This window comes from Trifolium pratense, linkage group LG4, assembly GCF_020283565.1.
Source record: "Trifolium pratense cultivar HEN17-A07 linkage group LG4, ARS_RC_1.1, whole genome shotgun sequence".
NCBI classification, from domain to species: Eukaryota; Viridiplantae; Streptophyta; class Magnoliopsida; order Fabales; family Fabaceae; genus Trifolium; species Trifolium pratense.
Genome location: NC_060062.1, coordinates 4,238,807 through 4,253,658, shown reverse-complemented (window position 1 = coordinate 4,253,658; position 14,852 = coordinate 4,238,807). Strand labels below are relative to the sequence as shown.

General features: G+C 32.3%; 1 protein-coding gene across 2 annotated transcripts; it reads right to left on the bottom strand.

Moving 5' to 3' along the window:
* Positions 1-2,930: 2,930 nt before the first annotated feature.
* Positions 2,931-12,099, bottom strand: LOC123921760 (queuine tRNA-ribosyltransferase catalytic subunit 1-like). Of its 2 annotated transcripts, none has more exons than XM_045974424.1 (17): positions 11,967-12,099; positions 11,826-11,887; positions 11,565-11,658; positions 11,160-11,338; positions 10,456-10,506; positions 9,941-9,997; positions 9,442-9,562; positions 7,688-7,754; positions 7,519-7,560; positions 6,716-6,821; positions 6,512-6,622; positions 6,089-6,160; positions 5,510-5,611; positions 5,368-5,414; positions 5,204-5,231; positions 3,537-4,607; positions 2,931-3,237 (listed from the first exon to the last, which is right to left on the bottom strand). In XM_045974424.1, the coding sequence occupies exons 2-16, from the start codon at positions 11,841-11,843 to the stop codon at positions 4,491-4,493; spliced, it is 1,212 nt and encodes a 403-aa protein (XP_045830380.1). In that variant the 5' UTR covers positions 11,844-11,887; positions 11,967-12,099; the 3' UTR covers positions 2,931-3,237; positions 3,537-4,490. The 2 variants fall into 2 exon arrangements, with proteins under 2 accessions (XP_045830380.1, XP_045830379.1); XM_045974423.1 differs by having other exon boundaries at positions 11,971-12,075.
* Between the last annotated feature and the right edge of the window lie 2,753 nt (positions 12,100-14,852).

The window sequence follows — 14,852 nt, the reverse complement described above, 5'->3', positions numbered from 1 at the left end:
TGTCAAACTAGTTGGTGTCAACGGATCCTGACTCATCTTTTATATTATAAGATTGTATACACAAGCAAACCCTAAACCCTAATTTGTTTTCCCTCCATTTTATCAAAAAATAATACAATTTTGTCTTGACTAGGATTCGAACTCGCAACCCTTTAGTGCAAGGCAATATTTTCAACCACTATGACAAGTATACCAATTATGATTAAAATTATGTGCAATAATTGATAAGCACCATCAATTTTAAAATTATACCATATCAAAATTATTGTTGACTATATTATTCATCACAAAATATTTTTATGTCTTTCCTGATCAATGATTTTTTTTCTACCGGATCATAAATTTAGAGAATAATTATCATGTGAGATTTGGAAAGTTATTATCACGTGTAATTTGGAAAGTTATTATCAAACTTAATTTTGCTAAATCAATTTTTTTTGCAATACAACCAAACACAACCATAGTCATGTCACTAACCACATTCATTATTTTGATTTTAACATTGTAAATTTAATGTTAACCGATGATCAATTGATACAATATGCACTAGCAGACCAATTGTGATTTAAATTATGTCCACAAAGTGTTAAGCTCCATCAACTTTCATAGGAAATATTTCATACGACAATTAAGCACCATTAATTTTCATTGCACAATTTAAACAATTAAAAAGCGATAATCTCTTATATTATAAGCTTGCTAACATAAGCTAACCATAAACCAATTTTTTTACCCTCTCATTTTCTCTTTCTTTTTATTGCAACTTTATATTAAAAAAATACAGATTTGTCATCGAACCTGCATCCCTTACTTACAATAAAACCTTTCAACCGCTAAAACATGTGCTTCAATTATGAAAGAATTTAGGAATCCTAATATGTTAACTTTGTTTTCAATAAATTTGAACGACGAAATTAATCACAATTTTTATTTATTTATGGATGTCTACTTAAGTTTATGTTCTTGATTATGTCTTTAATTTTTTTTAACCTTTAATTATCATCAATTTTTTAACCTTTGGTTATCAACAATTTTTTTTAATAAGTAAACAAAACGTTGGGGGTCCAAAATTATTTAAAAAATATATAAAATATAAAATAAGCACATAAAACAAATATAGAATAATTAGTCCATGAAATTCTCTATACTACTCTTATTGAAAATGCTCTTAGAATTTTTGTATTTTATTTTTTATTGTTACCTATTACACCTAATTAGACTCATGCACCGCATGGGTCAAAGTTCTAGTATATATATATATATATATATATATATATATATATATATATAGGGTTTAAGGTTTAGGGCCCTTTAGAGCTTTATGGTTCTAAGATGTATTAGGGTTCGGATCTTGCATTTTTTTTAACACTCTAAGCAAAAGAAAGAAGTTCATACGAGCCTCAAAGTGTGACACAACCTTCCAAAATTGTATATATTGGCATCAAGTAATCACAGTCTCCTCCCGATTGCAGTTGCGGGGATCAAATTGTGGTCATCTATACCAAGTCTGGCATCGATCACCACTGGACCAATCAACGATTAGTTTTTTGTTTAGGGTTTTGCTAACGAGTGTCCCCAGGACACTCTTTAAGGATTCCAATTAACCCATGTCAAAGTCACTATAGCAAATGCAATTATGATTTGATTTGTCGAGAGCTTGATTGGAAATTACACTAACGCATCTTTTAAGTTGTGGCCGGAATAAGAAAAAATCTAACTACCAGTATTTGAATTGAGTCGCTTCATCGTAACCATTTTTTATGTCAAATAGCTTAATAGCTAGAAATTTCACTTCATCGTAACCATTTTAATTTGGGAAATAATACTACTAAGGATCACTAAGTAAAAAAAAATAATACTCCCTTCGATCCTTTTTATATTGAACGCTTTGAAAAAATTACACTGACCAAGAAAGCACATTTTACGTAGTTATTTTTATTTAATACTCTTATAAATTTAAATGTGTTCCATGTATACCCTTATTTATTTACTCTTAATTCAACTAACTTACGTATTTTTAATATTCTCTCTCATAATAAATAAGGGTATAAGTGAAATTAAACCTTTAAAACATTTAAAAATTAGTCAAAGTTTTGCTTCAATTGTTCCTTATAAAAAATTGTTCCCTATAAAAACTAAAAAGGAGGGAGTACTAAGGATCACGTCAACAACTACTCCCTCCGTCCCAAAATATAAGCAAAAGTTGGTCAACAAAAATGGATGTATTTGGTCCAAATCTTTAACCAAATACATCAAGTTTATTTGACCCACTTTTGCTTATATTTTGAGACGGAGTAGTATTTTACATGTCACATTGCACGAACGGTCAGCTCGGCTCACATTTAACGGAGTGGTGAATTTGTATAACGTCGCAAAAATAAATAACCAAAATAAATCTTGGCTTAAATGCAGTTTTGCCCCCCCTGTTTTGCTTAACGCGGAATTTTACCCCCCCTATTTTAAAATGCGGACTTTTACCCCCCATATTTTAATTTTTGTTGGATTTTGCCCCCCCCTTGTCATATTAGCTTATGTGGCAGCGCTTATGTGTAATATTTTTTTCCACATCATTAATTATTTATTATTAAATATCATCTTATTATTTCTTTTGAATGAAAAAATTACTAAAAAAATTCTAAAAATGACAAAAAATATCAAAATGAATATGGAAAAAAGTAAAAATAAATAAAATCACTTTAAATAGCATAAACAAAAAAGAGAAAAATTCAGTAAATCTCCAATAATAAGTAAAAAATAGTAAAAATCACAAAAAAAAGAAAAATAAAATAGAGTAAAAAAAACCAAAAAACTGCATTTAAATTAAACCAGTAAAATCTTGGATAACCATTAACATAGTTACATCTCAAAAAACCTATTTTATTTTAAATGCAAGAAATGCAGATTATTTTAGTGAGAATCACATCTAGAAGTACTCTGCAATATTACAGTAAATACCAAAACCTAGTTCATCAACAACAAAAAATACCAAAACCTGCTAATAGCTAAATCCTCCATTATATGATCGGCAAATAATAAAGAACATTCAGTATTACATATAAACAATGACACTTGTAAATTATACCTTCTGCTGATCTGAGATAAATGCATATTGATTGGGTTGTACATTATTTAGATCTTCAAGTAACAGATTAAGAAACCATTGCCACGACTCTTTTGTTTCTGCTTCTACTGCGGCATAAGCAATGGGTAACAGGCGCTTGATGTTATAATCTTCATCTGTTAACATATTCTTTCGACAGTGAAATTCATATCTAGAGTCAAAATACCATTGTCTTCCAACCATATATCATTTGAAAAAATTAAAAAAAGTTTACATATTTTATTTATATTTGACAGTTATCTCACTCACATTCATGGTGAAAAAGTTGCTTCCTAACAGTTTGATTGAGAGTTTAGAGGGGAGGGCAATGGAAAAAAAACATTGAAGGACCACTTTTCCTTTAAATATTCAGAACTCTACGAAAAACAACTTTCAAAATCAAAAGTAAACCCACAAATTGGAGAGAAAAAAATACCTCATTGAACTTGAACCTTGAATGAGGGCTTTGTTATTCTCCATTTTCGTCTTGTATTTTCACCGAAGATGTGAGGAGAATCGGCGAATGGTGAGGACAACACGGTGATAAGGTGTTGTGTTTGAGAAGGTGAGAAGAGAAGGACAGTGGTTGCATAGATGAGAAGATGAACAGTTGTTGCCTTTTCTACGTTTGTGTTTCTACGTTTAGGGTTTTCTACTTTTAGGATTTGTGATTTTCATTCTATTTTGTAGGCTTAAAAGATGCACCATTTGTAACAAAAAAAAAAAAAGATGCACCGCAAAAAAAATTGCAAAAGAATATATGTATTTTTTTTTTTTTGAAACATATGTATTTTTTTTTATTAATGATGTGGAAAAAAATATTACACATAAGCGCTGCCACATAAGCTAATATGACAAGGGGGGCAAAATCCAACAAAAATTAAAATAGGGGGGGTAAAAGTCCGCATTTTAAAACAGGGGGGGTAAAATTCCGCGTTAAGCAAAATAGGGGGGGCAAAACTGCATTTAAGCCAAAGAACCAAAATAAATTGAGTTGAAGACGAAGGATCAAAAACATATTTTAGCCTTTAATTTAATGCTGCGACCGAGTTAGATACAATCAAAGATGTGAGTCATTCTCAACTTCCCCCATTAGTGAAAACACCTCACTAATTGTAGTAATTCATAAAAATAATACGTGAATCAAAATTCAAGACTATTCTATTAATCGTTGCACATTCATTCTAAGGTACAACATGAATCTTGAGAAGTGTATGATGAATGAGAACTAAATTTACTACTAACCTTTACTAACTTTTACTTAAGCAGCATAAGTAGGATGCAAAATTTATGCTGCGAGAAATCGATAGTTTAAACTAATTTCTATATCCCATCTCTGCAACTTTCATGTCCGCCTATCTGTCTGAATCAGTTCTACCTCATTGAATTCTTATGACACATTTTTGGAATCATATTCTTGGCATGATGAAAGACAGCAGGAAGAAATGTCGATTCCAGCCACTTCCATAGCATCGCAAACCCATTCAGGAACATCACCTTTTGGGAACTACATTAAGAAGATGAAAGAGGGTCTAATGCTACTCACAAATATCTCAATAGAATATAAAGAATGATCGTGTTAATATAAATACATATTGGTTTTTAATATGGAAATGGACATCCTATGTGCACTTTAAAGGAATTACTGAAGGGTGTAATAACTAGAAAATGCTGGAAAAGTCAAGTATGGACAGAACATCTACCACTGCGGCTATATTTGAATAGGTGGAATGGAATAGAATGAAATGGAATGAGATGGAAATATGGGGAACGGGATAAATTCGAATGTCAGGGAATGGAGTCCAAGGGAATATACTCCATCTCATTCCCGCATTTACCCCTATTTTTTTTGGTAAAGACTTACCCCTATTATTTTCATTCCCTCAAGAATTGGATGGAATCATTCATTTTTTTATAATTATAAAATTACTAACTTAACCTTCATTTTTTCAGAAAAACAAAGTCACCCTTCCTGTTTCCTTTGCCACAATGTTCACGGACAGACTTAAAAGATACATAACTATGTAGGTTATTTTTAAGCATATGTCAATGTAATGATGATCAAAATTCAAAGGAAGGTTTATGTAAATTTCTCAAACATACCATTCGGTGCAGAAAGTCGCATACAAACCTTCAAAAAGCAAAAAACATATATATGGTTATTGGCATGTTGAGAAGCAAGAAAATATTTGAAAGGGTAAGTATTAATTCAGATCAAAAGTGAGATCAAAATGAATATAATAATTGAATATAATGGTAAAACATACTTTGGGAACCTTTTTTCAACTATTGAAGAGTGGAGATTCCTACTGAGCTGCAAATTTTGAAAGGACGGTAATTTCAATCATAAACATTAATAGGATAATTGTACTTATAATAAATCATTTTATCGCATGATATTATTTGTACCTGCATCATATAATATAAATTATGATATGAAAGAAGCTGAGACCCCATGGCATCTTTTGTCACAAGACAATGGATGTAAGCCCTGGTGTAGTTCTTGCAAACCTGTAACAAAACAAACAAAAACACTAAACACATGCTCATTTTCACTAAGGTTGAATTCTAAAACCAGCCTCTTACAAGCATACTGATAGAAACCGGCACTAAGGAGAAACAGATTGCACAATATGAATACTTTATTGATCCTAATTCTGAAGAATGATTCTAAACCAGAATATTACACAAAGACACATTACAATAATTATAGGAAATAGTATTGGATAACAAAACACAAATACACCAAGATTCGAGAGCTTGGCCTCTCCCCTCCCCAAATGTTTGAGAGATGGGTCTCTCCTACTAACCAACCACTTAATAACTTTCTGATAACCTTTTGTTTGACCCCTTTCCTATTTATTCTTCTTAAAAAGAAAATACACACACTAGAAAATAACTACTAATTAATAATTACTAACTGCCCAAAATAACTGCCAATTGACATTAACTGCCCATTGACACAGAAACTGACTATCTAACACATACCATACAAGAGCAAGTAGGATCAATTGGACGGGTGTCATCAGCCATGTCTCTGTTTTTTAGTTTTAACACTCCCTGCAAGAATACTTAAAGAAGTAAGTTCGAAAAGAAATCGATGAATGTGTGGATATCAACTAATTATTCTAAATTCTCATTATTCCACCCGCCAAATATATTAAAACGGGCCCAATGTGCAATTGGAAAATTATAATATCCCAATAGGAAGGCAATATCGTCATTCATGATTCAACGGATACTTTTCCAATATTAGCATATACACAAACAAATGCACCTTTTGTAGAAACACCCTACTACTGGTACAAATACTAGGAAAAATATGCTGGTCGGGTAGATAAAACAGCCATGGATATATCATATCCGCATATAACGTTAAAAATCATCAATAAAAGGGTAAAAGATTATCACCTCGGGAACTAGAGCAGTGCCAAAACGTGCTGTACGAGTGGGATAAACACAGTCATACATGTCAGCACCCAAAGCACTACAAACAACAATGTCAAGTGGATAACCAACTCCCTGAAAGAAGTACAAGGGAAAGTTGCAATATAACTATCACATTGAAATGCTTCACTAAAAACAAAATGTCTGTACTCTATAAAGTATTTTAACCATAACATATCGCGGTTTATCCTCTGGCAAAGCAGCGGTGCACTGAGCAACAACTCGCCAAAATGAATTTTTATCTTCACCGCCTGAAAGACCACCAATAGCATAGCTGTGACAAAAGAAAAGTATATTTAACTCCCCATCACTGCAGAAATAACTACTAATTTAAAGGCCACTACATGGCTGTGATGCATATTCATAAGGATTGAAAGCTACTTTTTTGAGTCTGTATGAAAAGTTGCATTTGTTGCTCAAAGAATTTTTTTTAGTCAAGTATCCAAACATGACCATGCACAAAATTCATGATTTACGGTACAAATTGTGAGGGTTGACATATAAGAGGTTCATTCTTATTTGTGTAATGCATATAAGAAACCCTAAGTCAGATCCATTCAAAGGTTAGTTGAGGTAAATATATAGGGTGGGTGTACAGTAAATATAGTTGAGGCTTATGTTTAAATGAGGGATACTTCAACCATCCAAAGGTTAGTTGACGTTATCCTCTAATAGGGATTATACAAGTCTTCTTCGCACCTATCTACAAACACTTCAGATGTGGGATAGATTAAATAATTCTAACCATATAAAGACTCCATCGATGTTTCTCCCATTGACAAGAGCAAATAGAGACATTGCATAAATAATTTATTAATAATTTGCCCAAGTCAAGTTTTGGAGGGTTACCGTATGAAAAGCCAAAGCCAGCCAAACTGGTCAATACAGTCTAGTTTAGGTCTTAAAGCACGGAATAAAAGTATAAAAACATTGGCAAAAACCATGATATGTTGACATGAATGTAGACCTACCCAGGCAAATTGCGCTCCACCATACCTTTAACACAAATATCCCTGGTTACAAAATATGTAATATATAAGCACAATAGGATGTCAAAATTAATAAATCAATAACTAGTAAAAAACTAAATATAATGGAACAACAGATAGCAAGAAGGCTATGCTTTTTGCTGGAATCCACCTCAACTCAGGATCTAAACCACCTTGCACAATACCAAACAAGTTCTGATCATGAGGCCTCTTGTGAGCTGTTTACAAAAGGTAATGTGTATTAATATTTGGCATGCAAAGCAAAAACATGGTTATAGAAGGCAGTGCTAAAAATTAACTGCTTTGGATTCATCGATATGGCATTCATTTTCTACTTGACATCCAATGATAAAACTAATGTCAAATTATTTAAAGATAGGACAATGCTTAACAGTTAACATCACTAACATGCAAAGAGAAGAAAAACGCAATACACAACAACACGTAAAAGACTTCTCCAAGCACCTTTCCACATTCTGAATGCAAAGCCCTCAAAGAAAAAACAAACTATATTCTAGTGCTTCATTTATTTACTTTAACCTTTCTTTTTACATACGAAGTATTGAATGTGCTACTGATTGGCTAAAAGAAACTGAAGAATGGCCAACTATTCTCTCTTACTCTACAAGAAATAAAGTTTGAATAGAAATGTCTGGCAAATAACTTTGGGGAAGAAAATATATATTGCTACAGTATGGTTAGGTTTTTTCTTATGGGAAAGTATCTTTCCATATAACAAGATTTAACTCAAGCCACTAATCTATACTAAAAAAAAAACACATTCAGAAGTCTCTTCATTTCAAATAGGTGCATATTTAGTTCCTGCCATTATAATATGGACAAACTGGTTTTCGGGCCAAGAGAACATGGATTGACTGATGAGTTTGATAATTCCTCTGAGGCTAGCTTGAATAATGTGTTAGGTCTGGAATTTGATAATGCTTCCCAAAAGGCGAAGAGAAAATTGAAAGTATTATTTTCTTCTCTTGAAAAACCACACCTTATAAAATATTTCTGGAAAATGGAGAAATGTTGATGCTCAGAATATGGAAGTACTTTGGGGAATTTAATAGTGCTTACCAATTGGGGAAGTGAAAACTGAAAGTCAGAATTATTTTCTTCTCTTGGAAAACTGAACGGAGTCCAGTGAAGTAATTTCTCTCTTGCATGTGTGTGTGCAAGTGCACGTTTGGTGTGGATGAATGGAGAAGAGAGAGAATAGGGATAGAATTTACAGGTTATTTTCTTAAGCACAATGTGTTACGCTCATTCAAGAGCTGTATTACTGTGAACTATCTAAGTTCTGCAGTAGGTTTGATCTTAGATGCAGAAAGTTTGCAGATCATCCTATTGACTTGACACATTTGAACCAAGTACCACTCAAATATAAGAATATCAATGAAGCCCCGCCCTAATTATTTTGAATCCCTACAACTTTGTTTTTTTGGCAGGTATCCTTACTCGGATATGACCAAAGCCTTATGTAATCAAATTCTTAATTCCCAACTTCATTAAGAAAAATAGAAGATGAGTGAGTACAAACAACAAAAAGGTAGAAGGATAAGAGAACCGACAAAAGCATCAATGAACCAAAGCTGCCCAATCCCTTGCAATATTGTTAAGGGAAACCCCTATAGAAAGACAGTGAGTTCATACTTTGCAAATGCCAAGTCTTCTAGGTAACCAAAATATACTACTTGTTATGCACATTAGCCACGGCTGTGTAACCCACAGGATACAAGAGAATGTTATCCCAGTAATGATACTTTCGCCCGTGCAACAGTATCACCACAATTCAGAATCAACCAGTTATTTACACAGTCAAATAATTACTGCAACTTTAGTAGTTTACATGTACTAAATATCACCATAGACTAGAATGCTACTCTTTGCTAACGTACTTACCTTTTATACATCTGTCTATCCATCTAAGTGTTCGTTCCATAGCTTCCTTAACTCTTGCACCAGTAGTGGTGGTCTTTATAACATCATCTAGAGCCATTATGATGTCTGCTCCAATTTTATTCTGCACAGTTTAAGACAAAAAATGAAAACACATGACTTAGAGCACATCCATGGCTGTTTGCTAGCCATAATCTTTGGAAGTAAAGAAGCCACATGACATTTTTGGGAGGCATAAAGCAGTCACATGATATTAGTAGAATCATTGAGGGCTCTTTAATCGACATCTGGGGCTCAAAAGCTTATTGTCTACATGAACGATATCTTGTTTCAATATGAAAGTGAGGAAAAGTAACTAGACATATGCGAAAATAATGTGGAATTCAAGGGTATAGATATGCTACAAATGCTTCTCAGTACTCAGCTTTGAATATTTGATACCTTAAACAAGCATCAGCTTGTGAATAGAGACTGAAGAGAAAAAACAACATAATCTACTTACTTGTATTTGAATTGATTCCTCAGGTGTTAGAAGCATCGGCTTTCCATCTACTGGTGACTGAAGCAAATGAATGGCTTTTCGTTATAAATAACATAAATATGGAATTACACTTCAAAATCATAATTCCATAAATTTTTATTTAAAATAAATTATTCTTTTATCCAAAGTGTGATGCAAATGCAAGGACAAAAAACAACTTCCAAAGTTTGATAAATGATATTATTATATATATGTATGATGTATTAGAATCCAGAATATGAAAGAATGGAACCAGTCATGTAATAGCTTCATTTAATAAGTAATGTATAATTATAATAATTATAATTATGTGTATGTCCCTGTCAATTAATAATTATTATGTGTATGCACCATTTGAAAAACTGACAACTCAATCCATGGTTTTAGGTTTGACAGAATTGGAATGCAGTCTGATCAGCATTTGGATGGTATGCTCAAACCAGTTTCTAGAAGACTCCCTTCAAGATTTGACTATGTCTTTAAAGTGAAAAGTATACCTGAAATGTGACACCTTTTTCTGTGATATCCGCAAGATGCAACAGTGAAACCTAAAACATAAGTGAAATATAAAGTTTTTACTTAACAAGAATTTTGCACATTATTATCAATCTTCAACTGTATAATCTAGGTTTATAGGCTTACTTGCTTGAATACTTAGCTATAATATCTATTTTATTGCCAAGCCTATTCTTATAGTTCATGTGTCACATGTTGGGCTAGTTTCACTACAAGAGTTCAATATCATTCTTCTTTTGGTATGGTTAAACAATATAGAACATAAAACACAATAGTAAGTTTGAAAAAGAAACAGCGACACTTCTTCAGAGCTACAAGATCCAAAGATACATTACAGAGAACAAAACTGGAAAAAAATAAAAAAACTAATGTCACATGACACACATGCTCAGATATTAAGCCTGTTAGAAATTGGTAATCTTGAACTCAGTTATTTCCTCATTATGCAAATTTGAAACAGTATATTAAAAATGAAAATAATTTAACAAAAATTTTCTTATTTTTTCATATTTGGCATAGGCAGTGTGCCATGGGCAATTTCCATCAGGTAAATTTAGGATCCAAAATGCAAAAGTATTCATATCATAGACAAGAAAATAGCATAATATCAAAAATACAAGAAATCACAGGAGCATATGCAATGTAAGTGTAAACAAGAAAAGGCGTACATAAAACCATTAACAACCATTTGAAAGCCACCAGAGTCGGTAAGCATTGCCCGTGGCCAATTCATAAATTTGGGAAGACCACCAACTTCGTCAAGAAGCTCTGGAGTAGGTCGAAGGGCCAAGTGATAAGTATTTCCAAGTATTATTTGGCAACCAATATCCTCAAGCTGGCTAGTTGTCAATCCTTTGATTGTTCCTGCTCATGTAGAAACCTCATCCATAAGAAAAAAATTGCAACATTTCAAGTGTAAGATAACTAGTAGGAGTTTCACCATAAAACCTACCAAACCGAGAGAATTGTGTAACAGTGAAAATATTAAACATCGAGTATTGAATCGTTTAAGGACAAACAATAACCGGTGCTTGAAACTTGCATTAGCTACAATAATCATAATCATGAATATTCAAGTTTAGACTCTAACCTTGTGTGCCAACTGGCATGAATAAAGGTGTTTGGCACACAAAATGAGGGAGTGTCAGTCGAGAAGCACGTGCGCGGTTGAACCTACCAAGAATCTGAGAAAGGGGGAATACATGAGTTGTTAATATTAGTATTCTGCTGTGTTCACATTATTACTTAATATCGTCTTAGATTTGATTTAAGAGTGAAGAGAAAAAGTGGTAAGCATCTGTGAAAATATAAAATTAGAGAGAGAGAGTGAGGCAGGAAGTAGTAGGTAGACCTCAAAACGAAGAGCCATGGCGTCAGTGAGTGAAGCAAAGCAGAAGCAGATAAGGGTATATCCTGAAAAGGAAGGAAGGAAGGACGATAAGAACAAAGAAGAACGAAAAAACAAAAGTGTGTTGAGAGAAAGAGAACTTACTTACGGATGGATAGAGAGAATGAAGAGAATGAAGAAGAAGAAGAAGAAGGTACTTCTGCTTCTGCTACTTTGGCAGCTGCGCATGCGTGTGCCGCCGGCCACACTTTGTTTGAATAAAAAATTCTTACCGAACATTTACCTAATAAATGATTATTTTTTTTAATAAACCTAATAACTGATTATTTTTTTTAATAAACCTAATAGCTTAGTACTAATAGTTTTTTTTAAACAACTTACTACTAATTTTTTTGGTTACACGGCTAATAAAAAACAAAAGACAAAAAGAGAAAAAAAGAAAACTATTCTCTAAGAAAGAAAGTTTCAGCCGTGTCGCTTCGGAGAATATCTAAGAGACCTTCTCTAAGTAAGATCAGAATATGAAGAGGCTCCAAGCTTGGCTAATCAATCCGCACAATTGTTTCCCTCTCTGAAAGTGTGTCAAATAGTAGTGTTACTTTGAGAAATCATCTCCTTGATGTCTTGAATCAACACGGCATAAACATGATAATTTATATTGAGACATTTTATGAGGTTAATGCAGTGGAGACAATCAGAGTAGCAAATCAACTCATCAATAACCATATTTTTTGCCAAAGTGAGACCCTGATAGTTAGTCACACATGACACGTACAATAAAAAAGAAAATAAGTAAATTAAAAAAGCAAGTGTTTTCTTCTTCTTATTTTATTTATTTATTTATTTATTTATTTATTTTGTCTCATAACCCAATAAGAGACACTGCATATTTAATGAATACGGATGAAGGTTTAATGCTACATGACATGTATCCACAAATATTTGTATCCGTTAATAGCTTAGTAAAAATATAAAATTACTTATAAATTTATGCTTAAATTAAATATAAATTCTACGCAGTATACTTAAAAGTCTTTTCATATTGTTACATTTTCTTTTAATATTTAGTAAAAAAAAAAATCATATTCCTTTTTAATCCGTTGAGGCAAAACGTTTTTTTGATACTGAAGAAGAAATTTCATATTCTTCTTTTGAAGCGACTTTTCATATAAAAATAATAATATTTTTTGCTTATCATTTGGGACAAGAAAAGTGAGTTTTTTTCTTATAAATTGGGACAGATGGAGTATTTACCAAATTAAAATATATGGATATTATCCGTAAATATTTAAAATAAGTTAAAAACATTTTTTTTCCATAATCGATTTTATAGAAAAACTTTTTTTTATAAAATATTTGTGGGTACTTCAAAATCCATAAATTATCTGTTTAGTGGATATACTCACACTAATATGGAGCATACACAAATATTATATTTATCTAATGGGACAAACACAAATATTGATATCCATTTACATTCCTAGTCACAAGTCATCTTAACTCTCACCCAAGGGTCCGTTTGATTTATAAAAAAGAAGAAACAAGTACTAGTCAAAACGCAAGACAAACTTTAATGTATCGAACAATTTTTTGTCTTGTAGACTTGTACAATATTTGGTGGACTAAAAATTATTTTAATATTTTAGACAATTTTTACTTAGAGCAAAATGTTGTCCTATAATATAATTTTTATCCTGTCTATTTGACTTCCATTTTACTCCATCTCAAAAATATATTTTCATATGAAGTCCCTTTTCTTTGGCATATAAACACACCTTAAGTATATGTTTTTGGTTATCGAGAGTTTATAATAAGAAATATCCTGTTTTTACTTTATTTTATTTTTGAATATGTGAAGAAAATGATTAAAAACAAAAGGCTTTAATGCACTTTTGATCCCCTATTTTGAAAAACCTGAATTTTTGATCCCCATATTTTAAAAGCCAATTTTTTGATACCTTATTTTGAAAAATCCGAACTTTTGATCCCCTTATTTTAAAAGCCAACTTTTTGATCCCCTATTTTGAAAAACCTGAAGTTTTGATCCCCTATGTTAGCCCCCGAACTAAAATTCAGAAAAATTAATATAATAACATCAGCAAAAATCTTACCAAATTAAATTGAGGGACTAAAATTCAGAAAAAATCTAAAATAGTGAGATTAAAACTTCAGCTCAATCTCCTCACAAAATGCGTCACTTACTATGGAGGTTGTGTAGGGAGTGTCTGCCGACGCGAGTTCGTTTGAGACAACGTTATGTAGAATGTGAACTAAGCTGTCATGTGTGCAATGTTGAGGTCAAAGATGATATTCGTGTGTTTTTTGGATGCGCAGCAACTCGCGAATGTTGGTCGGTCGCAGGCCTGTCACAGTTGCTGCATAATGCAGCTTACCAGCATGGGATTGTCGCAGACAGGGTATTTCGAATGCTATGAAGGAGGTTATCCATCATGGATTTGAGCGAGTTCAATTTGAAAGTGACTCAAAGTTGTTGGTTGACACTATCCATTTGAGAAGACGGGGCAATTCAAAATTTAGTTTAATTGTTAATGACATTATTCTTCTTATGTTATCTTCTTATGTAAACTTTGAGGTTAAGTTTGTTAGGAGACAATCGAATTTGGTTGCTCATACTCTTGCTAGGACGACCAATGTTTGGGCTAGTTTTCATAGATTTGAGATTATTCCCTTATGTATTGAACATTTATTAGTTAATGATATGAATTAAGTTTGTTTGGTTCAAAAAAAAAAAAACTTCAGGTTTTTAAAAATAGGGGATCAAAAAGTTGGCTTTTAAAATAGGGGATCAAAAGTTCAGATTTTTCAAAATAGAGGATCAAAAAGTTGGCTTTTAAAATAGGGGATCAAAAATTCAGATTTTTCAAAATAGGGGATAAAAAATGCATTAAAGCCAAAACAAAATATCGCTTTCAACATATCTGCACATGTTTTATTTTGTTTCAAAAAGCTTATCAACAAAATTCTCACACTAAATACAGAAAATGAGTATTGCATATTTGAACTCGTGTC